This window comes from Strix uralensis, chromosome 3 (genome assembly GCF_047716275.1).
Source record: "Strix uralensis isolate ZFMK-TIS-50842 chromosome 3, bStrUra1, whole genome shotgun sequence".
NCBI classification, from domain to species: domain Eukaryota; kingdom Metazoa; phylum Chordata; class Aves; order Strigiformes; family Strigidae; genus Strix; species Strix uralensis.
This window is the reverse complement of record NC_133974.1, coordinates 68,867,910-68,895,217: the sequence shown is the minus strand read 5'-3', so window position 1 is coordinate 68,895,217 and position 27,308 is coordinate 68,867,910. Positions and strand designations below refer to the sequence as shown.

At 41.1% G+C, this 27,308-nt stretch overlaps 1 protein-coding gene across 1 annotated transcript in view; it reads right to left on the bottom strand.

Moving 5' to 3' along the window:
• The window catches only part of EZR (ezrin), a 37,396-nt gene that overhangs the window by 4,840 nt on the left and 5,248 nt on the right, over positions 1 to 27,308 (bottom strand). Inside the window, exons 2-8 of the mRNA XM_074862736.1 lie at positions 14,672 to 14,755; positions 9,890 to 9,985; positions 8,830 to 9,104; positions 7,900 to 7,983; positions 7,119 to 7,265; positions 3,844 to 3,940; positions 544 to 707 (exon numbers count right to left, since the gene is read on the bottom strand). Of these exons, the coding sequence (XP_074718837.1) occupies positions 544 to 707; positions 3,844 to 3,940; positions 7,119 to 7,265; positions 7,900 to 7,983; positions 8,830 to 9,104; positions 9,890 to 9,985; positions 14,672 to 14,755 (947 nt within the window). The remainder of the gene's footprint in view (positions 1 to 543; positions 708 to 3,843; positions 3,941 to 7,118; positions 7,266 to 7,899; positions 7,984 to 8,829; positions 9,105 to 9,889; positions 9,986 to 14,671; positions 14,756 to 27,308) is intronic.

The following is a 27,308-nucleotide window of genomic DNA, read 5'->3' as shown; positions in this document are numbered from 1 at the left end:
AAAAGCAACATGAGTTTTGAATCACAAGCAACCTGCAGCCAGTGGTAGAAGTCCAGTGGAATTACTAATCCTTTTTCCTTGCCTGTAAGAGGTCTCCCATCCTCTCTTCTCTCTTCAGTGTACACACATGCTCCCCATGAGGGTTTCTCCCTTACTCCCAACCATCCCACAGTCCAACGCATAAACCGGGTCCTAACACTGAAGAGTCAGGAGAACCCCTCTCCAGGTGTGCGCCACCACACAAGCACCCACTGTGCCTTTACTCACACGTTTTCTTGCAGCTCTCAAGGCTGCAAACAGGACAGGGTCCAAGCAAGAAGAGTGACGCTTACAGTCCTGCTGCAGGATATCCCGAGTCTGCTCCCGCAAGCCAGAGCTCCAGGGCCACACATACCTCATGAATGGGGGATGGCTCATGGCCCTGCCTGAGCAAAACCTGTGTTGCCAACTGCTGCCCTGCCGGTACAGCTGCGTGCGGAACCCTGGCGCTTTGGTGTCACTTCTCTCTGCCACCCCGTCTCCGCTGCCTGTATTCAAGCTCACCTTTCCAGTTGTTTCTGGTGCTTCTCCTCCCGGGCCTGGGCTTTCATCTGTTGCACCTCAATGGTGTCAGGCTTCCTGCGCCGCATGTACAGTTCGTGGTTGCCCATGCAGAGCTGCAGGATCCTCTTGTTAATTCTCAGACGAGGGGCGTAAAACACAAAGTCCTAGAAGAGAGACCCCACACAGTCAGTTTTCCAAGCATGTTTTCTCTTCTCCCAGCTAACTGCAGGCAGATCATGCCACTAATTTCACTGTAATTGAGACATATAGGCAGGCCATTTAAATATAACAGCAGGGACTGCCAGTATCATCTGAAGCCAAAACAATTGTTATTTATGTTCATCTCCACTTCAAGTCTACATAGAATTGACAAGTTACTCTTCTAGAAAAAGTATCTTTTAGAGAAAATTAACAATCTCCATTTAGAGGAGACTTCGTGGAGTTTGAAGTGTTGCAGAAGATTCTGGGTTGCCAGGGTAACCATCTGGGCAACTCATAGACCTCTAGTATTGAGTAATTAGTTTTTAAGTTTGCATGGTTTTGTGACTGAAAGATAAAGCACGAAACTGAAAATGTATTGCAGACTGTTAAAGTAACTTTGTAGAATTTCCTGGTCTATTTGAATCAATATTCAAGCCACCATCTGTGTTTTTTTTCAGAGAAAGAGAAGAAATACTTCCCAATATCATTCTTTCCTCCCCATGGCATTTCCTAGTTAAGCTGACCTAGGCTGTTACAAGAGTGTCAAGTGAAAATTAGTTTTTTGAACCACGAAACATAGGGGTTATTTTGATTATTGGGTTGCAAGCAGTAACGAAACACAAGATACTCTAAAATCTCTGGTTCAACAAAAAGAACAGTCCCAAATTTCTTACTATCTGTGTTGTAACCAGGCTGTTACAGGAACTATACACCAGACTGGATCTTCTAGAAGTAAATCTGCTCAGAAAGGGATACAGAGGGCCAAGTTCACTACCTGCCTGACAATTTTTTTTCCTGAGTCCACAAACATACATGTTTACAATACAGTCTGAACTTACACAGTGAACAAACTCTGCATCTTTGTGCCTTTTTTTGTGTAGTGTGTGGACGATGATATGGGCAGTGGGCAGGCTGCCACATTACAACCACAAATCAGTACCCGTTCCTTAGAATCACTCTCCTAGGGATTGCCTCGCTGTTAGCCAGAGGTGGAACTGAGAAGGGGCACACAGGCTCTACACTTTTGCTTGGCAGCAGTGATCATGTTTTTAATTGTCTGAGCACAAGCTGAGGCTATCTCTGGATAACTAAAGGTCACACTAGAAGCAATGAAAAGCTCTCCAAGTACTATTGAGATGAACATGCATATGCTGACAGACTCGTTTTGTTCAATGCCTTTTCCCAATTCCCATACTGCCTGCAAAAGAGGCAGTCAGCGCGGCACCTCGTGCTTTCCCACTAAACCCTGCCTAAGCCATTCTGAGCTGGACAGGTCAGGTACTTCTAACTGTACCTGTAAGCTATCCATCCAACCTCCTACTTCTGACAAGCAATTTTAAAAAAGAGTCTGTGGACATTCTGAGGAACAGGTCCTATCCTGAGGCAAGGTTTGCTTACATGGAAGTAAATACTGAGGGCACAGACAGTGGTTGCATTTGTCATTTAAGGCCATAACCAAGGGACAAAACATTCACATAAGAATATAAAAGAATCCCCTCCTTTTCTCATCCGCAACCTCCCCCTGGTCTTGCACTGGGAGCATCGCAGCTTGATATTGTAAAGATAATGTGCTGAAGATGTTGGAATAAATGGGCAGGCAGGCCTAAAAATTAAAAAGCTTATTCTGGGCAAGTGCCACAGGACTCTACCCATTACATTAGTGTCCATTTAAACACTGACATGTAGAATCCTCCAAATGAAAGGGGAGCTTCCAACCCACATCTTGGGTGGACAGAGTATTTTGCTGTAGTTATAATACTTGCCTTTTTAAAAGGAGATACAAGCATATAAAAAGACCCAGGCAACTTCCTGAATGCTCAAAATTATTGTCCAGATAAATTCTTCTTTCAGGCATAGCTTTAAACATAACACCACCCAGAGGGAAAAGGACAATTGACACAGAGGAAGGAACATAGTTAAGGTTTTCAATGGTAACACCTTTCTGTATCAGCCTCTTGCAAGTCTCCCGTTTCAAACTCATATTTACTGTTGGGGAGTGGATGGGAAGCTGTGATCCACAAACAGGACATTAATGTTTCGTAACGTGTACAACATGTCCAAGAGGCTCTTTTATTGAGAAAAGCATGCCTGACAGACCAGCTTTCTATCTCTGTGGAGTTTTGTTGGCTTTCATTAAGAGCATCACAGAAAGAAGCTCCTCTCCCCCCAAACCCCAGGTTGTTACCTGGAGGAAAGCCCTGCAGCACACTGTGCATTAGTATCCTTTAAATTACTGGGAGGATCTTTTGCTGTTGAAGAGATTTATAATCCATCACCCTTTGCCAAAGCCAAACTGCTTATTATTTCTCAGGGCTGTACTTACCCACCAAGGCCAAGTACTGGGCTGGGGGAAGAGAAGAGGAGGCCTTTCTCAACTATTCCAATAGTTGCACAAGACTGACAGAATGAGATCCACCTACACCAGTTATTCCACTTCATGTTCTCAACAGGTCAAAGCTGCTAATTCTTTACTAAAAATAACTCTGAAAACATGTTTCAAAGTATTGAAAAGCAACATTCATAGGTAGCTACATTTCAGTTCTCCACAGAAATCATATCCCTGCCATTTACCCTAGTATTCAAGAAGGTCAATGAACACCATGGTCCTTAACTGGCTTTTACTTTTTCAGTAGTGTGGAAGTGAGCATTAAGATGGGAAGCCATATGTATCCATGTGGTTTTTCAGTATAATTTTAATGATTTTTGTGAGGTTTTTTTTTAATGAACAGCAACAAAAATGTTACCCACCAGCTTCCGTGCACTGAAACAAATGGGGATAGGACTAGTCTCAGTATAATCTGCCTACACAGAAGACTCACAGAACTAGCAAAGAATCTCAGCTTTAAGCATAAGGCTACCTAGCTTGCTACAAAAAAAGGACTCCACAGTTGTAAAACCTTTGTCTTTCTCCCACCATAAGCCCTTTATTTATGCTGCACAGAAAAGCAGACAGCTCTAAATACACCCTAAATAATAAGGCTCATTTTGCATCTAGAATATCTGCAGCCTTCTCCTGCCCAAAGATCACTTTAATTTTGAGATGAAACAGTATTAGTTGTTCACATGCAGTATCCAAGAATCCATTCTAGATATACTTACTGGTGCCTTCTTGTCAATAGGCTTTATAACAAACTTCTTGTCATTGAAAGAGATGTTCCTGATTTCGCTCCAGGGGAACCCAATCTTTGGAGTCAGTCTGGTAAGAAGAAGAAATATTCTTAAGAGATGCTGCAGTGAACATTTTTGTCCCCCCACATTGCTTTTACACACAGATTCAGGGGAATGCAACACTTCACACAGCTCTCCCAACAGAGAAGACAGTAGTTGAACCAAAAATCCACAGGGAGTAGGAAAAGAAGCCCAGTCACCTCCTTTACAGAGTCTCTTCTCATTTTGGTCAGCCACCCTACTGACCTTTGGCTGAGCAATAGGGATGGCCTCTACTGAAGCCACACACTCAGCTTTACCAAACACCTGCTTTAAATTCATTCCTTTGAAATCAGGGCCTAAGATCCGCAGCATGCAGACTTTAGGTATATGTGCTGTGCTTCCCAGAGGCTTCTTGTACATCATGGGAGGCATAAGCCAAAGTAACTCAGGTGCTCCCCCACACCTTCTAGCACCCACAGAGAAGTCCATACTGCTGTGTTACAGCTAGCCCAGCTACCTCCACGCGGCCTTCCCTTCTGAAGTGCTGGGCAGGCGCAAACATAATTGGTAGAAGCAGATGTCTTGTCTTTTGTTTCCTCCCCTAGATTACAGGCAAGGCTAGTAACAAAGAGCCCTGTTCCTTCCTTCCATGCAAACTGCTCTTTCAGCCCATCCCACTAGTCACAAGCAGAACTTTACACGTTGGTGGTGCAATGAGCTGCACTACGTGGCTCTCTCCTATTGGAAAGCACCCCTACGAAGCAAAGGGCAAGATCCAGACTCCCAGCTCTTCCTTGCTGCTTAGGAATTCAGGTCTGTTGGTTTATTTAAAATTACTTCTTTAAGCTTCACTAATCATTTGAGATTTTCCTCTGCTTTAATTTTTTCAGAGTCTTGCATATAAAAAGCATCGTTATTCATGAGATCAAATGTTTCTGAGCCATTCCAGTACTTCACCCTTACATACCTGCCCAGCTCTGCAGCGAGTTCTAATAGTACAAGGACTCATGTATTTGACCAATTCCTTTATTTCTGCCCCTCCCCAAATATTTCAATTTTTATGTTTAACATCACATTATTATTCTTTAATTCTTCTCTTATCAAAGGAGGATATATTCTTTAGAGATAGCAGTTAACTATTAAGAATTGTGCCTTACATAAATGATAATTCCAACAAGCTATCTTCTTGTTATTATCTAACCCCTCCAATATATGTGTCTCTGACACACACTGAGGTGCTGACAATTATTTCTAGCAAATAGTTTGAAGATACAAATATTTAATGTTTAGCACTTAGAGAAATGTCTATCATAACAGTGAACCACTCAAACTCTGCAAGAATCCTTTCTATGGAGATCATTTATTAGGGAAAAGAACTGGCAGTTTTGGGGGAATTTTATTCATTGTCACAGAGATGGAAAGCTACTATATAGCATGATTTCGCTGGGCCCAAGAATAAAAATAAACTTGCTTCGTTTAAAAATCAGTCATCAAGAATAAAAAACATCCTCTTCAGATCTTACCATTCCCTAACCTTTAACTCAACTGCAAGATTATGCAACAGTGTGTGTGTAACATTAAGTAAGAATTGCAAAGAAAATTATTTGATTAGACTAAGGTTAAGCTAATATGACAGGGGCCGGAGTAATTAGTTAAGTGTTTTAATCCTAGATAGCACAGTGTGATGGACACCTAAAATTCACTTATTAGTAAGTTCTATTGCAAATTCTCCTCATTAATGCAGAAGGAAGAAAAAAAAAAAAGGCTTGAAAATACCTAGAAGTGGGACACTAACATACACTGCAGCATAGAGGCTTGCACACCTATAGCATGGTCTCATTTTCCTCAGGTCTTATTTTTTCCTCAGGGTCTCATTTTACTTCAACAACGAAATCCTTGCTTTTTCACCTTCGCCCCAGTCCCCAGATTTTGCATGTACAAACCAAAGGGGAGGTACACATCACTATTTTTCTGGTACCCGTATCTGCTCAAATGACTTAATTACATAGTAGCAAGAGTTATAGCAGAAACAAGTAGTTTATTCCAGCGCTGTATTTGTTTTGCAAACGGTCTTGATAGCTCTTTACAGTCAATGGCTACATTCTGTCTGCTTCTGCAGCTCGAAAAACTTGTTTGCGTGACCATGGTTACATAGCAAGACTAGTCATTCAAGACTGAAGTATTACATGAGCGAAACTACTTTTCTTTCAAGTGACACTCCTTGTTTTCTGGGTGACAGCACATATTAGCATTGCAGAAAAGACTGCATTTCTCTTTGCCATCTTAACAGAAGCTCCAGAGAGTTTCAATTAATATTTGGGTTGCATTCAAAGCTTTTTGGAGACAAATATGTAGAACAGGTGAAATCCCTTCTGTACAACGATAGTCTGTTATAGATTAGTGAAATGAAACCAAGACTTGGAATGGGGGGGGGGGGGAATATCAGTCTCGATAGCAGCACTTCATCTAAAAACCGTCTATTTTAACTCCCCTCCAGTCCTTCAGTTGTGGAGTATTAGAAGAGACTAGCAGTCTTAGACACAACTGTTCTTACCTTCCTTTTGTGCTTGTATATATAGATGTAGTCCACCATTTCCCACCTACTACCCAATTAATAATGGCTCTACCTTTACCAGATGGACTGATTAAAACTATGCGTACCTCAGCAAGACCTCATTTCATTCCTCATTCACTCAGTAACTATATAGGTTAGCTCCTCCCTGGGTTCTGGGTGTTATCCAGCTCTGGTTTCGTGTCCACCCCATAATCTGTCTTTTTCACAACCTGGAAGTTGTACACACATCTATCATTAACTTCAGTATAGGAATGGCCTTAGATGTCCAAACACTCTGCAGATATGTTAGCCTGTCTAGGTTCTCATAGTATACCCACTGCTGGAATATCTGGCAACCTGACTCAAGGAAAAGCTTGGCAAACTCCTTAGTTCAGGGTTCAGCTCTACAACTGCATGTGATTTACCAGATGACACTGACATCTCTTTTTCTGCGGTAGGTAGCATTAGCAGGTCAGGCTACAAAGGTCAGGAAAGTCATGAAAGCATAAATGATGTGAAAGCTCATTTCCTAGCACAGCTTTACCTACTGATCCGAAATTGGAACATGAGCAAGTTCTAAACTTTGCCCTGATCCTGTAAGTGAGAAACGTCCCTTGGCTCCCACACCAGCCCTGGCTCTGGGAGATAGAGGTGAAAACAAAACACTTACTTATCATCCTTTTCATAGATGTTGAGCCCCAAGGCATCAACCCCCAGCCAAAGGTCAGTTCCTTTCTTATTCTTGATTTCAAAGTAGTTGATTCCATACATTTCCAGGTCTTGAGCAATCTTCAGGTATTCCAGCATGGCATTCTCCCTGGTTGAGACAGGAAGGAGAGCAGATGTTAGCTTCTCATTTATGTGACTACCTCAGAAAGCACAAAGCCCTCAGAAGAAACAAGTAACTTTTCCTAAACCCACACATGAAGCATGGGAGTTAAAACTGAACATTCACCATTTGGGATTCACTTTAGAAGTTATCATATGACACCTATGAACACACACAGTACTCCCATTTACCAAGCCCTAGTATTTCCAGACAGAAAATTAGCAACATTCATCTCTCTCAGCATTCATCCTTGTCTCAAGGTCCAGTCAGTAGGAAAGGTATAGTATCTGAACTTTCCCCATCTGCCAATGCAAATGCCTCAATGAACATAAGGTTAGACATACACCTTTACTTTTCTCCCCACTCAAAGTCATCACTGATACACTGTACCTAGGTCCAGGATCTTCAGGAAGCCACACAAAACGCTGTTCTCAGCACCAATGCAAATATCCTACTGAGTTTTACCATATGATTCGATGCTGGACTAGAAAATATACACCAAGAGTTCTTCCATACAGATGACTCTTGGAGTCTATTTCAAAAGCATGTTGTAGAACTGCAAGCTTAAGGTGAACAACCAGCAACAGAGTGACCAGCCTAAGGACCAATACAAAACACCTACTTGAGCATGCCACTGTGCTCTGCATGCCACACCTGGATCCGTTCTTCCCACTGCTCTCTGGAGAGTTTATGCTGGTCCATCACCCTATACAAAGAAAGGGATATTAGCAAGATTAGACTTTATGTTCTGCATTATCCATTGATGCTGATCTTTGCTACAGTCTTACTGAAAAATTAGTCCCACACATGAAGCCTTACTGAAACCAAGAGGAACATCCTGCTCAGCCCAGAGATGTACTCTGTGAAGCAGAACAATTCCGAATGAATAAAAACCCTTGACAAAGTCTTTCTGGTCACTGACCAGAGACACAAGAGGCGTAAGCAGAACACTGCAGAAGAATCACATACACACTGTAGACACCAGAGGGTTAAAGCAAAGCAAAAGTTGGTGTCATTCCTGGAATTAGACACTGCTTCAGACTGCCATCAGGAAGTGTGAACAGAAGCCCTTTGTCCGATAACAAACACTTATCCTGTGTGGGGATGGACTACGTAGCCTCAACACATCCTTTCCAGGCACAAGATTTTTAGGACTGTACATAGGATTAAGGGCACGCAACCCAACCTTCTCCAGTGACAACACATTCTTGACTGAATGCTACTCTTTTCATCTTAAAGAGGAGACATTCATACTGCCAGTTACCAGCATGGCAGCAACACTTAGGAAAGAAAAGGTTAATTCAAAAGTATACTTTGTCTGCCTAACCAACTCAAGGAGGAAGCACAAAAACATGCTCTGACAGATAGAAATAAAAAAAAAAAAAGAAGGAGGAAGAACCCCAAATGCTTACAGTTCAATTTAAAAAAAACTTACACTTTCAAAGAAACTCTTAGTATTTAACTAGAATGCAAATTCTTCACTTCAAACCAGACAAACAACCAAACAAAAAACACCAAAAAAATGGTACACTGCATCAACCAACTCCTTCACCTTTGGGGGATCAGACGCTCTGAATTGAGGTATCCAGGCTTGTGCACGTCTTTGTTGTAATCTCCAAATTTGGCCTGCACAGCATAGGAGCCAAGAAGTACTGCTGTTTCAGGAGGACAGTAGATCTCATCGCTGATGATTCCTTCCTTCACCTGCAGGAAGAAGAGCTTCTGCGTGATGTCCTGGATCAGCTCTTCAGAGACGTCCTCTGGGAAGAACTTGGCACGAAATTTGAACTGGAGGGGATTCTCCTTTCTGATTTCTTGAGCAGAAACCTGAGGACAGAGGTGACGGCACAACTGAGCAGGGTTGCAAACAATAAATTGCTTTTATACAGAAAAAATAATTTGGTGCATTTGCCTTAAGAGGAGAGTGACTGGCAATTCGTTGCTGGAATTCCTTAATTCTGGCTGCTTACAGGTATGAGAACACAGAGGAGACATATTATGTTTTCTAAGACAGTAAAATTCTGTTTGCACAGCAAACCTTGGTCATTGGAGAATGATTTACCATGCTCTATCTGATGGCAAATCCATCCAGTATTGTATGTGTTTGACAAAGAACAGCCCCCTGACATTAAACAGGTATGTCACTGACCACTCCATCAAGAAAAACAGTTCATACCCTCATAAGAACTTCAAGTCCACAAACAAGAGCATCAGCACTGTTACAACTGCTCAGCCTTGAAGTGACCTATCTTTCTGATTAGTGCAAGCAGGCACTAAAACCATCACTAGCCAAGATGTTCCTCCAGTCACAGCAAGAATAGCTTCTTCTACCCAACAAAGTACAATATCACACTGCTGCTGTACATCTGACAAACACTATAAAGCTTTCTACAACTCACACAGAGGAAAAAAAGGCAAGCTTCCACCATGTCACACCTCACCCAAACAGTTCCCATGGAGGTCACAAAGTTGTATCTAAAAACACTCCTGGAGTTATGAAAATTAAGCAACAATCAACAACAGGTACAAGGTTTATAAAGTTGCAGCCAATAACACATCAGGAATCATGTAAGCTTTAACCTTTGTTCAGCAATTAGCCCGAAGTCTGTTACCTTTTTATCAAGCTTCAGCCAAGTCTGGAATCCTTTGTTGTCCACATACTGAAGACCAAAGTACCACACTTCTCGCAGTCCTATGGTTTTAACCACCTTTAAGAGAAAGGTCCAAAAAAAAGTTATTGTAGGTAACAGTTCACTTGAGGTCCAGTTATCCTCTCAAGTCCTGTATTACCTGCAGGTGCAGGCAATAACCTAAATCTACTCATCTGGCATCTCTTAATTTCATCTTGTAGACAAAGATACACAGCTGCCATAGTAGATGACAGCAATGGTATAGGCTAAGCTACTTGTCCCACCTGGTTCATAGAAGACGACAATTCTGGGGGAACTGGGAGAGACAAACTGGGCAAGTGAAATGTCACCAACTGCTAGACTGGTACAGTGGCAGCAGGTGGGGCTTCTGCTCACTTGTATCTACTGGCCCTTCTTAGAACTGTACTTGGTGAAGCAGACAAGTTACTTCTCTCACCAAAGTTTATGGTGAGATGGTCTGTAATGGTGTTAGCACTAACTACAACCAGTTAGCAGTACTAACAGCTCAAATGATCTTGTCTGCCAGTCACCAAAGATTATTTGGCTGGAGGAAGCAACTGAGGGATGCTCCACACAGCTGCTGCAGTAAGCTCCCCATGCAGTTTTTCTGAGAATTAAAACACGCTGCAAGTATTCTCTGTCAAGGGTATTATTTTTTAAAAAACTCACACAAAGGCTGGTTTTGAAGAACAAAATATATTGATGGCCCAAGACTAGGACAAATTTAATTTCATATATTGTAAAAACTAACCAGACGAAAGATCCAGGAACACCATTCATTGACTGGATGGCACACTCACTAGTGAAAATAGTCCTGTTTGGACATGTTCCTTTTCCTCAGTGGAGGAGATAGTCTAGCAAGTTCCCGACCTCCTACTCTTGACCACTTGTTCTTATAGCCAAGTAGTTTGCTGCCAGCTCATCTACCTGTAAAGCTGTGCTCTACAGAGCCAAGATCTGGAAAGATCCACTACATACCTGGATCACATCCTTGATGTTATTTGCAGAGTAAAAGCAATGTAGGCATCACCTTTGGGAACTGAACTGAGTGGAAGGCAAGAGCTTTTTAAAACTACTTTGCAAGTTAGGAACGTGTGACAGACTTGAGAGGGTGCAGTTACATGTACTTCAACAAGTCTAGGGTCTTAACCAAGGATCTGTTGCGCTCTCCCCATTTAGAGTATTGTTGGAGACACTCTGGCTAGAGAGCAAACTTGAGAAAGACAATGATTTTAGGATACTTAATTAGTTTTTGCTATAATTTCCCTTAAATTTTCTTATTGGTGAGCTAGAAGCCAGCAGTCTGTACCTGGAAGCCAGAGCTTCCTGGGGTTGGTAAGGGAGATAGGGAAAAATGCACCATTTTGATGAGGACTCTTAAGAATTACTGTTTGTGTGACATTCAACAACGTCTATAAGGTTTAGTGGTATAAGCAGTATAATCTGTAAGGTTTAGTAATATAAGCAGACCAAGAAAATTGCATAGTAGTATGAAAAAAGTCACCAAGCAAATATAATTTTTAAGGATAAAAAGGTCAGGGCCTACTAGTTGAGGAATGAGATAGCTTCATGGCTAGACACTGGGGGCTGTATTCAGTAGGCTATGGTTTATATATTCTACTTCAGCAGGGCCATAAGTAACTAGTTATAACTAACTAGAGTTTATGTTAAAAAAAGCCAAGCAACCCAACAAACAAAAAACCCAAACCCCACAACTTTTTTAAAAAGAACCGGGCTCTGAAAACACTTCAGCCTTTACTTGACTAAAATTCCTTTTCCCTCCTCCCCCGAAGTGGCTTATTTCACCACAGAACAGACAAGTTTTCTGACAGCTAAACATATTTTTAGAAGGTTCAGAACTGGACTTAATCTAGCAGAAAAGCAGGGTTATGTTGAGCATGGTACTTCCTGTTGCACAAAAGTGTGTTGCAACTTTGTTAAAATAAAGAGTTGCATAAATCAAGCAGTTATCAGGTCATTATCTCTGAAAGTCTGTTACCACAGAACAAGTACACTTTTTCTATAAATCAAGTTAGAAAGATTGCAGAATTATGACCCCCCAAGTTCCTCCCAAAGCCTAAAAGCAAGGAAGGAGAAAGTATTAAGCTAAACTTCACAATTTGACCATTTGAATTCCAATACAAAGAACAAAGACATGAATGTTTTAGCCTGTTATTCTGGGAAATGGTTTGTAAACTTCCTCCATAGCAAAACAAGGAAGAACTAAGAACCAAAGCCTTATATTCAAGATTCTTTTCCTCATGGCCAGGATGGCACACGACTGCCTGGGAGGTATTCCAGCCAGCTGCAGAGCCCACTGTGTTGGTTCTCAGGATACCTCAGACTATTGCAGCGTAAACTCTGCACAGGTCTGGCTTGAGTAGGGCTGAACTCAATATTCAGATTTCTACTATTTTCCCCTTTCTATAAGGGGGAGCTATAATACACATTACATTCACCATGCACTTATGTTAGCAAAGTGTAAAGCACAAGGGCACTGCCAGAGTAGTTTTGCTAGCTGACAGCCAGGCCAAGAAATCATCTTGTGGTTTTTGAAAAGTCTGCTTCAACACCCTTTTCCCCCACAGTGGTTCTGCAGTTCAAGTTGGGCCACTCCCCACACCTACAAAAACCTGTTGCCTCCATAGGCTTTATTTGAGTGTAAACTCTATCTGAGATAAGGGCCTAGTAAAAGGCTTGCAGAGCAGAAGTGAAGAGAGGATGTCAGAACAGCTGCAGCTAAACATATGGTCTTCACCTTCCCCGGTTTTGTGCTGCACACTTCTACCTTAGTCTTCTCTTGACATGCAGAAGCATACCCCAACAAAGTATGGACTATGGATAAAATCTGAACTGTAAGACATAAGCAGGAAATCTTTATGAGTTGATACTCTATCCCAGCAGTGCAATAAGTGCTGCAACAAGCAGTCTTCAGAAATTCAGAACTACCTAGACAGCAAGCTAGAAGTATCTTGGATCTGAAGCATCTTGTCTTTTTCCATGTTCTCAGGATTTTGTGCTTCTCAGCTGGAGGTCAAAAAAGTAGTTTCTCTGCCAGAGAGATGACCCTTACTCTTAACAGATGTAAACATTACTGAATATATGAGGGGGAAAAAAAAAGTCCTTATTGAATCCTTGTTGTAAGGAACATAGGACGTACATACACTGTCTGATCGAAAGCATTGTTTTTAAAAACCTGACTTATAGTCATTTGGATTTTTGTACCCTCAGAGATGAAACTCAAGTCCTCCATTTCAGGTTAACACGTAAGGGCCTGGAGGAAGAAGTTACCCTCATGCCAGGGTGATCAGCAGTGAACAGAAGGTCAAACACCAAATGCTGGTTCCATAAAAATACGGGTTTCATATGCACTTCACCAAATTTCCAGTCAATGAATACTTGATGTTTATCCCATCAGTAATAACCAAAAGGAATTAAACTTAGATATAATGCTAAACACTATTAGTAGTACCCTATTTTGTAGCATGAAGTTCTCCAGTGATTATAATTTGTTTTCCTCCTTTCAATTGCTGCAAGAACCCACTAAATGTTTTTTTTTGTTTGTTGGGGGTTTGAGTTTCTGTGGGGGTTGTTTGTTTTGTTGGTTGTTGGGGGTTTTCTTTTTTTGAAAAGTACTTCTCATTGCACAGTCAACTCTCTGAAATGAAAACCTATACCAACAAAAACTTAGAAGGAATACACATTGTTTAGCCAGTTCTGCCTACTTGAGTTAAAGCTCAACCACTTTTTGTTATCAAGGTTAGCAGGGGACAAGGAGAAAAGTGTAAAGGAATTGCTGTAACACTTCATAAACAGCTTATATGTGTAACTGAAGTCCACATAGATCAATTCTTAGTTTTCAGGGTTCCAGCAGGAATAGCTAGAAGTAAGGTGTGTTGTTTTTTTTAATTCCAGAATAGCAAATTTTTCTGCTGAAATCTATGCCTTGCTTCAGTTTAATAAAGCAAGCTGCTTAAGAATAATAAGAGTCTTACAAACTGTTATTTGTTTCTTTTAGTTGTCTTTATCTGACCTTTGTAGATCCATCTCCAAGCAGACCTGTATATTGTTAATGCAGTAGCAGGAATAACAACATTAAGGGAGAAGACTCTTGGCTACTCATGCCCCCCCACTTCCCTGGGAACCCCGGAAGGCAGGATGGACAAGTCTCTGCTCCATCCTGCTGCACAGGCGCTTCTTACAAGGCATGTTGCTATAGTTGCTGCACGGGGATCACAAACTCTTCTGGTTTTTCAGTAGTTTGGCAAGCTTGGACACCTGTGGCAGGTGGCTACCTACAACCCAGCTTTTGAATGACTCCAGCTATGCATATGTCTTCATCAGCCATCTGAAAACCTGGTTCTGGAGAGTTTTATGCACAGGGACAACATTTCAATTTTAGAATTTAAGAAATAAGTAAGAGCTAAGCTGCATTTCAAAGCAAGAGGTGCATTTTTACATGCTGTCTACACTCTCCAGACATTTCAGATCCCTTATGACACTTCATCACCCAACACTGCTAAGAGGACAGGTTTCACTGGAACATAACACACCCACAAGGATTTTTGCATTTTTCTTTTACTGTGATGGAATTTAGAGATCTTAGTTCAGGCCAGGGCCCTTTGCTTAGAAGGTGGAGAGAAGAAAGAAAGGTAGGTTTGGAATCCAGTATTAAGAAAACACTGTAGTCTGAAACGTACTCCAAGCTTAAATGACAAGAGCCCATACCAACCCTTCACTGACCTGGTCAAACAGCTGTTTGCCTGTAGTGTTTGGCTGGATGGCAAACTCCAGCTCTGCATCCATAGTGACAACTCGAACATTGATCTAAAAAGAAAAACAAAACGCATTGTTTAAGATGTATTGAAAGCTATTTCTCCACGTTAACACATGTACTTTGTGTACAATACAGTCTCCATGCTTTGATGCACTACCGTAACCTCTAGAATATATACACTTAAGCCCCAATTAGATTATCACACCCGCAAACTTAATTGAAGTACTGACTTTGCTGTCTTATCCAGATTGCTCTGAAGGTTTTCCTACTCAACACAGGATTGGACTAAGCTTCTAGTTAAACGAGAGGGCATTTTAGAGTTGACCACTTCCAAGCCTAAACCCCCTTGGAATAAGAGCTCCTGTGAGTGCACAGCATAGCTGCCTGCAGGCCATCCCTTGGATTATGAAAGGCCCTAATGACTAAATTAAATTTAAGACTTATAATTTAACTTCCATTTATATTAGAGCTGGAATTAATCTGATGTTTTAAAGGCAAAAGGCTGCAGATTATTCTTACAAAGCAATCAGCATTAACCCGATGAACATTCATTCCTTCCCTCATAAATATCTACTCAGCACATAAAAACAGCAGTTACAGGTACTGAATGATACTACAGGGCAAGAGTTTACTAAGCTACTGCTGTTAGAGAAAAACAACATAACCAGATTTACTGCCATGGCAGAAGTATACTGCAAGAGATGCTACTACTGTATGCAGAAGGCAAGAGTGTTTAATGACCAGAAAAAGTCTATTAGCAGTTAATCAGGAGGCAGAAGGAGCAACTAAGCTTGCAGGGAATAGCATAAGAACCAGTAAAATGGCAAATCAGGAAAGGATTATCTCCAACTGTTCCAACTACAGGAGACTATATTGCTTGCAATATTATACTATATCTCAAAAAAACCAACCCCAAAACAAATTAAAAAAAACAAACTGGGATGATTGTATAGTATAGTTCTACTAACAAGTAGCTTGGTATTTTAAAGGAAAGAGAAGAAAAAGTGGACATGTAAACACAAAGCCAGACAACAGACAAAGCTACAGGCAGATAAGATTTCATGACAATTTCCCAACATATTTATAAATGTCACATCACAGAAAGCCAGAGCTAAGAGACCAGGAGAGCCTGCTATACCTGCAGCACTGATGCCCAGCACAGAGGCACACATTTGGACAAACGAGAGAAAGGAGCAGGAGAGGAATAGAATTACTACAAAGCTTTGACACTGCACCAGTTTCCAGCCACTTGATTATGTATATTTAAACTCTAGGATAAACGTCAGGTAAAACAATGTTACAGTTAAACACAAAACTGTGAATAAAACAAGTTGCCACAGATAGTTTTAGTCAAATATATCAGAAAATTTTGCATTCTTTTTTTAGGGAGACACTAAGGCATCAAGTGTCTTTTAGCCTTTATAGAATTACTTCTTCCTCCTGTTCTCTCAAATGACTGAGGACCCTCGTATAGAAAGATGACTAAAGGCAGTTTCCAAATCATGGAACCCCAAACTGACCCAGAGGAGATGACTGCTTAGGTGTCGTGTCACTTTCAAATTGTATTTTTAAAGCAGTGTCCTTTAAATTCGGATATTTAAAAAAAAAAAAAAATCCTCTAAAAGCAGCAAGAAAGAACAAGCAAGGAAGGTCTCTGCTCCTTTTCCCAGCTGTAGCATTTGGGATCCATAATGGAGCATGAAAGTACATTTAATGCTTTCTTCCTGTGCCTTAAGAACCAAAGGTTTCCAAACAGTGTTACCAGTGTAGGAAGGGAAGGGAAGTTCAGATACCAAATCCTCAGGAACAGCAAGGCTGCAATTCGAAGATGTGACCTTAAAAAGCTCCTGTTGCTTAATCCCTCTCAACAATAAATCCCTAATCATATTCTAATCCTTTTCTACCCCCTCTAAGAAAACATATGCTCATAATCCGCATTTTGTATTGTGCAAGTTATTTGCACTTCTGCCTGAAACACTGCGGTCGGTGTAAAATTAAGTGTCACTTTACAAGCTAAGTGCTTCCCACTCCTTACAAGAAAGTGTGCAGGATGTTGGCTGAGCACAGAATTCCAGCTGGTATCAGCACACTCATCTTTTATGCTGTCTCCTTAGTGGTTATTTGCTAGTAAAAAAAGGTAAACTCCCTAGTCTAGGGGAATACAATGTATTACTCCAACCTTAAGACACCCTTCTGGATACAGTCCCCTTCCTAAAGGGCCAGATACATAGCGAGCTATTCAGTGCTAAAGCCATCTACCTGCTACATTTTTTAAGAATCATTTTAGCATTAAGACCAGAATTGAAGTCATCTGCTTTCCACTTCAATCATTGAGCCATGAGCATGCAGGAACATGATTACTTGGTTATCCAAAAAGCTTTCAAGGGCACTTGGGGCATGTGGTAAAGGTTAATTTCTGTGTTCTTAAAGGGCTGAACAACCAGCAGGATAAAGAGGAATTCCCTGGTGTGCCCTTAGACACGCTGCTAGCCACATGGCAGGCAGAGCAAGAAGAGACAGGGCCTGAAGCAGCTGTCGCTTCAGTGAGCTGATGACTGCCTGAAAAAATCCTTTGAGTCTCCTTCCTGCCATATTAAGTCCTCTTGCTTCTCATCTGGAATCCTTAACCTTGATTTCAAGAGGAACATAATGGTTTTAACAGTGTTTCTAAACAGATGTCCTACAACCACTCCAAACAAGCTTTTAGCCACAGAGAAGCTGGTAGTGAAGCAGGCAAACAGAGCTTAACCCACTTGATTAGACAGTCTGAAGAAACCTTGATGTCTCTCAGGCTGAGACAATCAGTTTGGCATTCAGCTCAAATCACATGAAACTCCCCATGGCACCAAGACAATTAAATGAAAACCCAAGGTGTTAATCAATTCAAGACACTGTTAGGGAGGAAAACAGGGAACAACCCAGACTAATTTCTATCAGCAACAAAAAGAGCAAGACACAGTTAAGACAACTTTCACAACTGAAATCCTGCTTACCCTGTATAGGCAAGGCAAGCAATTTGTAAAATTCCTACCAAATCCTGGCAGTATTTTAGGACAAAATCAAAGCCATAACCAAAAAGAAAGCAGTTTTTAATTGTTTCAGAACACAGATGTGTGAAGGGGGAAGAAGAGAACATGGCTGTTATACATGAAATAAGGAGTTTTAAATGCACATAGCATGCTAAAAATCCTAGACAGTAAGATGTAACTTCCTTCTCAATAGGCCAATGCCATAACATTTTATGATTATACTTTTATGTCCAAGACTAACATACTTAAAATTAATGACAAATAGGGCCTTAGAAGGTTTGCTTGTGTGTACGTAAACATTACAGAACACAAGGTTTTCCTCTTCCCCCATCTTAGGATGCATAAAATTGCTAACAAATTTGATCCAGAGGGGAAAAAACATGCTGTTGAAAAAGCAATGCCATTTGCATTAAAAGAAAAAAAAAAAGCGCTCCATGAATTGTAAGAGACAACAGAAATCAAAGAACTTAGTACACTGAAGGACTGAACACTATTTCCATGACTTCAGACTGTTCAGGGTAGACTGTAACATGTTACCTACATTTCCAACTGGGACGAGAGTGTAGAAGTAAGATTAAAGATGGAACTAGAGAGAACTTCAGAATATAGTTTAAATAATTATAACACTATGGAAAGTTCTTGTATTAGAAGTTATAGTAGTTAGAATGGGATCTTCCTTGCTTTAGCAATGCCCTCAAGTCATGCATTTGTTCTTACTTTTTTTTGTTTTTTCTTAAGACAACATCTCTTCAAACACTGTCAGTAGATCAATTTATGGGACACTGCAGCCTTTCAAAGACTGTGCACCATGCAGTATCTAACTTGGAAAATTAAAGTGCCATTTGAAAAACATTCAGAAAACATTGTCTCTTAAGGAGGCAACACACTGCTAACCAGCTGAGTGCCAACATCATCTCTGTGTAAAAGCCAAGATCTAGATAAGAACCCAAGATGACATTGCCTTTCCGATCCCTTCCTCTCCTAAACACCCAGTTTCCAGGTATGGTGGACACTATGCATGCACAGGTAGTTTTTTTCTAAAGTCTGACTCTTGAGCTACATACAGCCTGTTGGTCCAGAATCTCTCTGGTTGCAGGCAACATGGTACCTTTAAAGTTAACCATCCCCCTCCTGATATTGCAGCTCCACTGCAAAAGATCATACACTGCAGGGGGAAAAGAAGGCAGAACAGGAAAAACCCACAGCCCTCACACACAGTAAGCCATCATGGATATTTTGCATCCTGCTGCATGATATCTAATACCCCTTAAGTTCACTTGCATAATAAAATAGTTCAGTGAAACCATAAAGTTGTGCAAGTCATTTAAAATACCAATTTATTTCCAGTGAATACATAAGATAAAGGGCAGTAAATACCAACTTTTACCCATATACACAAGACAAACCAGTGCTTAACATGTTGCATATCATTATGCAGCTCTAAATGCCTCAGACAATGCTCAGGAATGTTTTTTTCCTTTTTCAAAGGATGGATAGAGACCAGAGTTTCTTAAATAGCAGGTTTACACGTGCAAATGGTAGTGAAGTATCTTTCCAAGTGGTGGCAATTAGCAGTATGGGAGTGGAGAAACCTATACAGGCATGTCTTCTTTCTTCAAATCACTGGATGTCTGGAAATCCCAGGCAAGTAGCTAGTACAGGTAAGCAGATCAACTACGTTTTGAAGTGCCATATCTGCAAAGCACATACTGTGAAAAACAGTATGCAGGTCTGTCAAGGTTTCTTGCACATATGCAAATCAACCATATAGACATGCTTGTGCTGAAGGAATATGGCAGTCTTAACAAATAAGAGAAAGCAGTGGTATTAATACTATTAAGAAAGCAGTAGTATTAAGCTTGCACCCTCACTTCTGCAGGCCTACTCTTCCGCCACATGAGCAATAATACCGTTGTACTTGTAATAACAGACAAGCTTTTTGCCCTGTGGTGCAATGCACCTGCATGGACAAAGTAATCTCATTTCAACCTTAGCAACCAGACCTGTTCGTAGACATGTGTAGAGATTAGGTATCTAGTAACAGGAACAGCAATTTCACATTGCAGCATCAGAAGGGCACTGAAACTGCTCTCTATTCTTCCACCCTCCATGCAGTAGCGTTTGTTGGTTCCAGGCCCAATAATAAAGAAAAACATTGTGCTAACTAATGGAGTAAATGTAGTCTCAGCTCCTAGAAACTATTTTGGGAAAAATTTCAACTTTGATTAGGGAAAAAAAATCCTAGAAGCTCCAGAGCTCAGAGCTGACCTGCTAACACTTCAGTGTCTTTATTCCTCTATCCTCCACAAGTTGCTTAAGTCAACAGCTAATGGTTCAGAGACTGTGGAGAGGTGAGGACAACTCCAAGAGGATAAGTAGCACAAATAACCCAAGCAACTGGACAGATAATAGTGCAATTTCTTATATTATTCTTCAGTACTTATGAACACCAACATGTCAAGAACACAGCACTCGAAGCCAGTTCTGTTTCTTCTTCAACAGAATAACCTGTCTGATAGATCAAACCTCATCTAGTAACATACTTGATGTGGTCCCATATGACAGACCTGGCATACAACAAATCTGAGCCATGTGAAATTACAATCAAATGATAAGTTGTGCACCTAAATTCTCCATAGCTTCTGTCAAAGCAGGAGACAACGTCATGAATATCAAGCAAATGATCAATTCTATTTGCTGCTGCAGGATTGCCAGAACATGACTTTCCTCCCCGCTTGGCTCAGCACCTTCAACTTGCTGGAACTACTGTAGGGACACATATTTTCACCTTTTCATGACAGGCTAAGATCTTGAAAGTGGGATGTGAGTGTGGTACGGTGGAGGGAGTAAGAAAATGCAGTTAGGTATTCTCACAGTTCCTGGAAGACAGAGCGCACTTACAAATTCACAAACACCTAGTCAAGAACAAAAAAGAAACTTTTTAGAAGGACAGGGCTAGAATTCAAAGATCTTAGTAGGTCTGAGAAATAGTTACAGGTGTTACACTTGGAGAGGTGAGAACAGACAAGAGACAGATGAAGAGATGAACAAATTACAGGTTTGCAAACAATGGGCTACAGCAGGACTGTAGACAAGGATGTGGTTTATTATAATCCTCAGAAAAACACTGCATTTCCTGGTGCGATGCTATTGCACGGAAGAAAAAAAAAAAAAAAGACATTCTTGAGTGTATTTGTCACCAGAAGCATTACAGAAGGTGACCATTCTGTTCTGCTTGCCTGATGACTTGGCAGGTGGAATGCTGTCATCCAAATTTGAATGTTCCTTTTGAAAGTGAGCAAGTTAATCAAGGAAAGTCTGCACTAATCTGCAGGTCAGGTGTTTTTAGACTGGTTACAGGTTGTTTGGTTTTGTGGTTGGTTCCCCCCCCCCATTTCAAACTGGAGTTGATTTGTTAACATGGCACTGATCTCTTCCAAATGTGAGTTGTCTGAAACACGGAGTGTTTATAGAAAAGACAGCAACTTTTAAACCCGCAAGGAGAAAACCACCAAAAAGCCCTCTTATTTTGCAGACTGGGTAACAGGAAATGAAACAATAATTGCTGGAGAGGTAAAATACTGGGATACTATATAACCACTTCCATGCAGCCTTCAGACAAGGCATGTTCAAGGTCTCCCCAGTGCTACATTTTTACCTTTTAAAGGATCTCCAAGAAGCTAAAATGAGAAGGCAAATGACAAACATGCAGTTTCTCTGAGGAAAATCTGATTCCTATGAGTGGAAAAGTGATGTACAGCACAACACCAAAGAAAGCCTTTCAGTAGGATCCACACACTCCTCCCCTTTTCCCATGACAGAATCCTTTCTGCACTACCTGCCCAACACCTAGCATTTCAGAGAGGGCAGTGACAGCACAGCAAAATAGTCCTGAGCATTCCCTTCCACACTGCGGAGCACACAGTTTGCTGACGAGAGAAAACAGCCCCATCAGTTCACAAAACACGAACAGGGGACAGCCTCATTGGCATCCTCTTGACTGACAAGGCAAGCTCACTGCACCCATTCAACCGACCCAGTTTCTCAGCATACCATGTTAAATCAAAAAGACCTGACTGGGAACCAAAGGACAAGTTCCATTTCAAATCTCACTGTCTTACAACATTACTTCCTCATTGTAAATAAATAGGAACATTAAGTCACATTCCACTGGAATTCCTCTGAGTCTATGAAGCAGTTATGTACTGCTGCATTTGCAACAGGTAAAATTAGATTGAGTAGGCTAGTCTTTGTTCCTTAAAACCTTGCTCACCTTCCCAGGAGAGGGGGAAATACAACTGTATTTACCCTCAGTGGTATATAATAATCTAGAAGCTAGCAATTACTTTAAAATTGTCCAGCACAGTTGTTAGCCTTAGCTACGAGTCAACTTTAATGCAATAACTTGTATAACCATTTCATTTTTTTTTGGTAGTAATCCTCAGTATTTAAGGAGCAGTAACTATATCAGCTATATTTAACTGAAATTTCTTGTTTATTCAAGGCAGTAGGAGCCCAGGTGCTTGCTGCTCTCATGTAATGTGAAAAAGCCTTATAACAACTTCTGTGGAAGTTTCTTCTGAAGAGAGAAAAAAATACTTTGAGGGGAAGCCAAGAATAATCCTGGAGTGAAATCTGAAAGCTAGACTCTTTTGGATGAAGTAGGGTGGGGGGGTTCATGTGGGCAGGGAAATCTTGAATACCCAGATTTGGGGAGTCATCCAGCAACTCCAGTTTTAGCAAAGCAGGTTGAATTTTCAGAACAAACTTCCCCTTCTCTGCCAGCATACACAAACAGATCACAAGAAGGTCAACCCACCGAGTTTGGTTTTGCAGACAGGTCACCTGACTCTTCTTTGTGAGACAGCATGAAACCTTCCTTATAATTAAACATTAAAATAATCCTAGAATGTAAATTCAAACTTTTTTAGCTTGCATGTGCAGAAGAAGATGCCATACTAAATTACACACTTATCTCACTTTCCTTAACCAAAGACTGATATATCTTCTGTCAGCATATAACAACTGCATAGCAGACATCTGCGTGAAAAGCTGAGAAGCAGCCGTGGCTGTAATTCTGTTCTTTATCTTTGGTCAAGCAATAACACTCTGCATGCCAGAAGATCAGGAAGATTTCAATGTAGGTGTGGCAAGTGCACGCGATACTGCATCTCCCACGGCCCTGGTTCCCAAATGCCTAGGCCTCAGCCAGACTTCCAGCACTCTCCACCTCTGGTCAGCTCTGTACAGTTAACATTAGTTGCTCAGTGAAACAGTAAAACCAAGCAAGTACTCTTCCCAGAGGAAAATCTTTCTCCACCCACCAAAGTTTCCCCAACTCTTTCCTAACAAGCAAACTGCATCATTCTGTCTTGAGTTATGAAGAATTTGAAAAATTGAGAGGCAGAAGCCTTTCTAAAATTTAATTTTTTTTTTTTTTTAAATATAAAAATTTACCTATGGACAATTTATGTTCTGGTAATACACAAAGCAATGCAGTTTAAGCCTGAAAGGCAGCCCAGATGTTTTTCATACGAAACACTTTCTCTCACTTTCTGTGATGGATATAGGAATGGTTTACTCTGAACACAATGTTTGGAAGCAGCAGGAGGGTCTATGGTGTTTTGTTGAAACATTCACTTCAAAGACTCTCCAATGCTGTGTAATACTCCATTAGCATTGTCAGAGTATGTGTGTACAAGCAGCAGTCTGTTCTTTAAAGAAGGAACACACAGGCAGTGACAGCAGGCTCAGCAGAGCACTGCTGCTTGGATGAGCCATTTGCCCTCAACGGGGACAAATTTAGGATTTAGGAACACAGACTACAGCAACAATAGGTTCTTTGTACCTAAAGGATAAATACAGAGGGAAGCTACAGGCCACTGGATCAAACTCCTTCATGCACAGACTGTTTTATAATGACAGCTGTTGCATTTAATTAATCATAATGAAGTTGCAAGACTAAGGCTTTACACACAAAGTTTAAAGCCGCACAACCAATCCTCAAATAAGCTTTATTTCAAGAAGTCACTCAGAGTCCAGAACAAATCAGATCATCTTTTGTGGTCTTCCATCAGAAAGATCAGCATGGGGCCAAGTTCAGATATTATAAAGGTTTAAGACCTCAAGTTCCATTACAATTTCAGAGTCTTTTAAACAATTTAACATCTCCAATATTTACGTGAATCAGCTACATAAAGTATTATCCTTCTGCAATCCCCGCAAGGGAAAATAAAAAAATGAGTATCTTACAGACTTGATCCAGAACACAAACACCATTTCGTATCTCTGCTTGGCTTTCTCATTTGGAAACGACAGGCACACAACAATTTATGCAAAGGCTGAACTCCACAGTACCAAGTCACAACAAACAGGGGCAGGGTCTGAAGGCATGAATAATCTAAACAAAAGCTATAATAGCCTCAGAGCTGCTCCTGAATCCAAGCACCAGTACTGGTGCCTTTTATTCCAGTGTTTATGCAAAGGCATAGCTTCTAAAGAGGTATGTGCATGGAAAACCCAGAGCCATTCCAAATAGTCAAAAGTCTGACAGATACTCAGCTGTGACCAGGCAACAGCCTGACAGGACACAGCTCTCAACACTTTCAATAGACCCTCTATGAACAATACTAGTACAAAATATGATTGCTCCTCTGAGGTGGAAGAGCAGCACATTATATTGGAGCAAGGTGGGCTGTATGAACACAAAGAGAGTCTATGACTTACTCTCTCACACGATTATGCCCTGAGAGTTTAAGGGTATCAAGAATCAACTGCTGTAGAAGTGTCCTCAACAACTGTACTCTTCCCCGATGGCGACATCACAGGATGCAAAGCAATATCTTCTTCAGATGTGAACTGGAAGAAGCTCAAGGATGTTCAAAGGCATGGAATAATTTTCATGCAAGGATCAACTAAGCTAGTTAGGACTTCTCAGTGTGGAAGAAAATTAACTGAGGCTAGGACATAAGAGCATATAAATTCATGAGTTACATGGACAGGGTGGACAAGGACTACATGTTCATTGCTCTACCAACAGAGTAACTACAGGGCATCAACACTGAACCAGAAAAAAGTTTTTCTAACAGTGCTGTAGCAAGGAGTTTTGTAGATAACTTTTCAAACAACATGAAGGTTATCTAGGACAGCCTTTGTTAAAGCATACTGTGGATGCTGGAGTTCACATGGTTTCAAGGGGACACCGGACAAGTTCACAGAAATCCATTTAGTAACTCATTATATAGGAACTTTCAGCCTCCAATACCTCAGCAGCTCAGAGGAAAGCAATGGTGCATATCTTTGAAATACTCTTTTGCAGGCATCAGCTTTTGGCCAACATCAGAGGTATACTATTAGGCTACAGGGGTTTTCTGCCTGACCTAGAGTAAGGCCAGCCATGTTCTTATAGAAGTCAAAGTGCAGAATGAACATGAACTCCATTTACTTAAGGAGAAATAGCTGTGTAACAAGTCACACAAGCCCCAGTAATGATGCATGTTAATTCTGCATTCTAGATACAAATTCATTTGTCAAAGAGGGATTTATTAATTTGATACCCTACCCCTTCTGCTTGAACTGTTCCATAATCAGCCTCTTTCATTTTACCTTATGGACTTTGGTGGAATGTACCACATGGCATTTGTGAAATTTATGAGTGGGACTATGTGATATGCTCACCTCTGATAGCTAGATAGCCTGACCTACATCCAATACACTACAACACATACACTTCCCAACAAGGTACTTCGAACAGTATGTAACAGGAACTATTTGCTCCCAGATAAAGGTAGGTCACCGCAAGTCTTGGAATGTCACCTAAGCACAAAGAAATTGCTCGGGAAGTTATAGATCATACATGAAAAGTGATTGGGAGGATCAGCAAAATACCCCTTCCTGACCCCTAAAACAGCTTGAGGGCTTCCAAGATGAAACTCTTCACAGGTCCTTCACTATAGGAGGGTGATGGCAAACAAATGTGCACCAGTGATTCCCAAAGAATACCCTGAGGACAGTGAGGACAGGAAAAGCAACTTTGAAAAATTTGCCTGCACAGCTGTATCAGTTTTAAAAGGGGAAAGCTATTCTCTTCCACACTGAGATCACCAAATATCAATTATGCAAATCCACCCACCAATTCACACCACATACTTTATGCACCAGGAACTTTCTATAATCACTTATCTCTACAAAGTCAAAAAGTTAAACAAGCTAAGCTTTCACAATTAAAGTGTATTCAGCTAGATGTTAAAGAATAACTTTAGTTCCCACAAAGAACTCTGAAGCCCAGATCCTACAGTACAGACTTCAAAGTCCTCTATTGGGCTACACAGGCTAAACTCAGGCACCCTAGTACAAATGTGAGATTCTTTAATCTCTACTTCTTCAGGTAGCAGGCAGCTCACAGATCTGCTCCATGCATCTGCAGAACAGTGGTCTCTTAACAGAACTGAGCCACTCTAGACCCATTTCATAAGCCTGCTCAAGATTCATCAACCAGCTGTCCATCCACTCACATCCCCAGAGGAGCCTCTCGCACACATTCCACACAGAGGTTAGAACAACCACAGCAAACATGCATGCTTTCATGCAAAATCAAGAGAGGAAGAGATGGTGATAGCGATGCCTCTGAGTATTACACAACAGCTAGAGCACTTGCTCATGAAAGTGGGAGGGAGAAGCAAGCGCACAATAACCTTCTCTCAGACAGGGCAATTCCGTACTCCCTTCTCAACGCTAGCAGAAGGCTACAGACCTTGCCTAGGGCCTGTGCCAGCACCTCTTCCATTGAGCCTACACAGTAGGTAGCCAAATACAAGTCCATGGTCATCAAGCAGTTTCTCTTACTTACTCAAATAGAAGATGAGAGTCCTGCTTTTTTAATTCTTAGACTCAGGATTTTTAACTGACAGCTGACAGTATACCAGGTGCTCATCAGTCCCAGTTGAGCACATGGCTGCTACTCATGCTCTCTCAAAGATGAGAGCAGATGCAGAGAAGTCAGGTGATTTTTCCCCACTATGAAGTAGGAACTAGAAAGAGACAAAAATCTCAATCTGACCAAATGAGCAATATGGAAGCAATAGGGTTAGCTGTTACACTGAGCTATGCCTTGTTTCCAGCCTCACATAGCAACAACTTTCTCCCTTTCCTAGGGGAAAGGATCCCATACACTGCTCAGTAAAACCCAGAGACTTCAGTTGCTTCTGCAAAGAAATGTATGTCTCAGCTCACAGGCTAAATGTTATCTAATGCTGAAACCAGGCTTCAAAGCAAGCACACAACACACCTAAAATACACAGTGTGCAGTGTGGTTCAGTGATCTTAGGCAGCATTGCCTTCCTTCAAGGTCAACTGAGCGATTATGGGATTTACGGTGTGCATAAAGCTCTTTGGACAGAGAGTGCCAAACAAGAACGACACTGATGCAGGAATCTTCAGTGGTCATCAAGAAGTCTTATTCTCAAAAAGTCCTGACGTACCACAGCTTTTTTCTCATGGACAGAGGAAGACGTTCACGTGGGCAGAGGGAGGGAGAAGAACAGGAAGGCTTATCTCCCTCCCTCTGCCCTTTAAG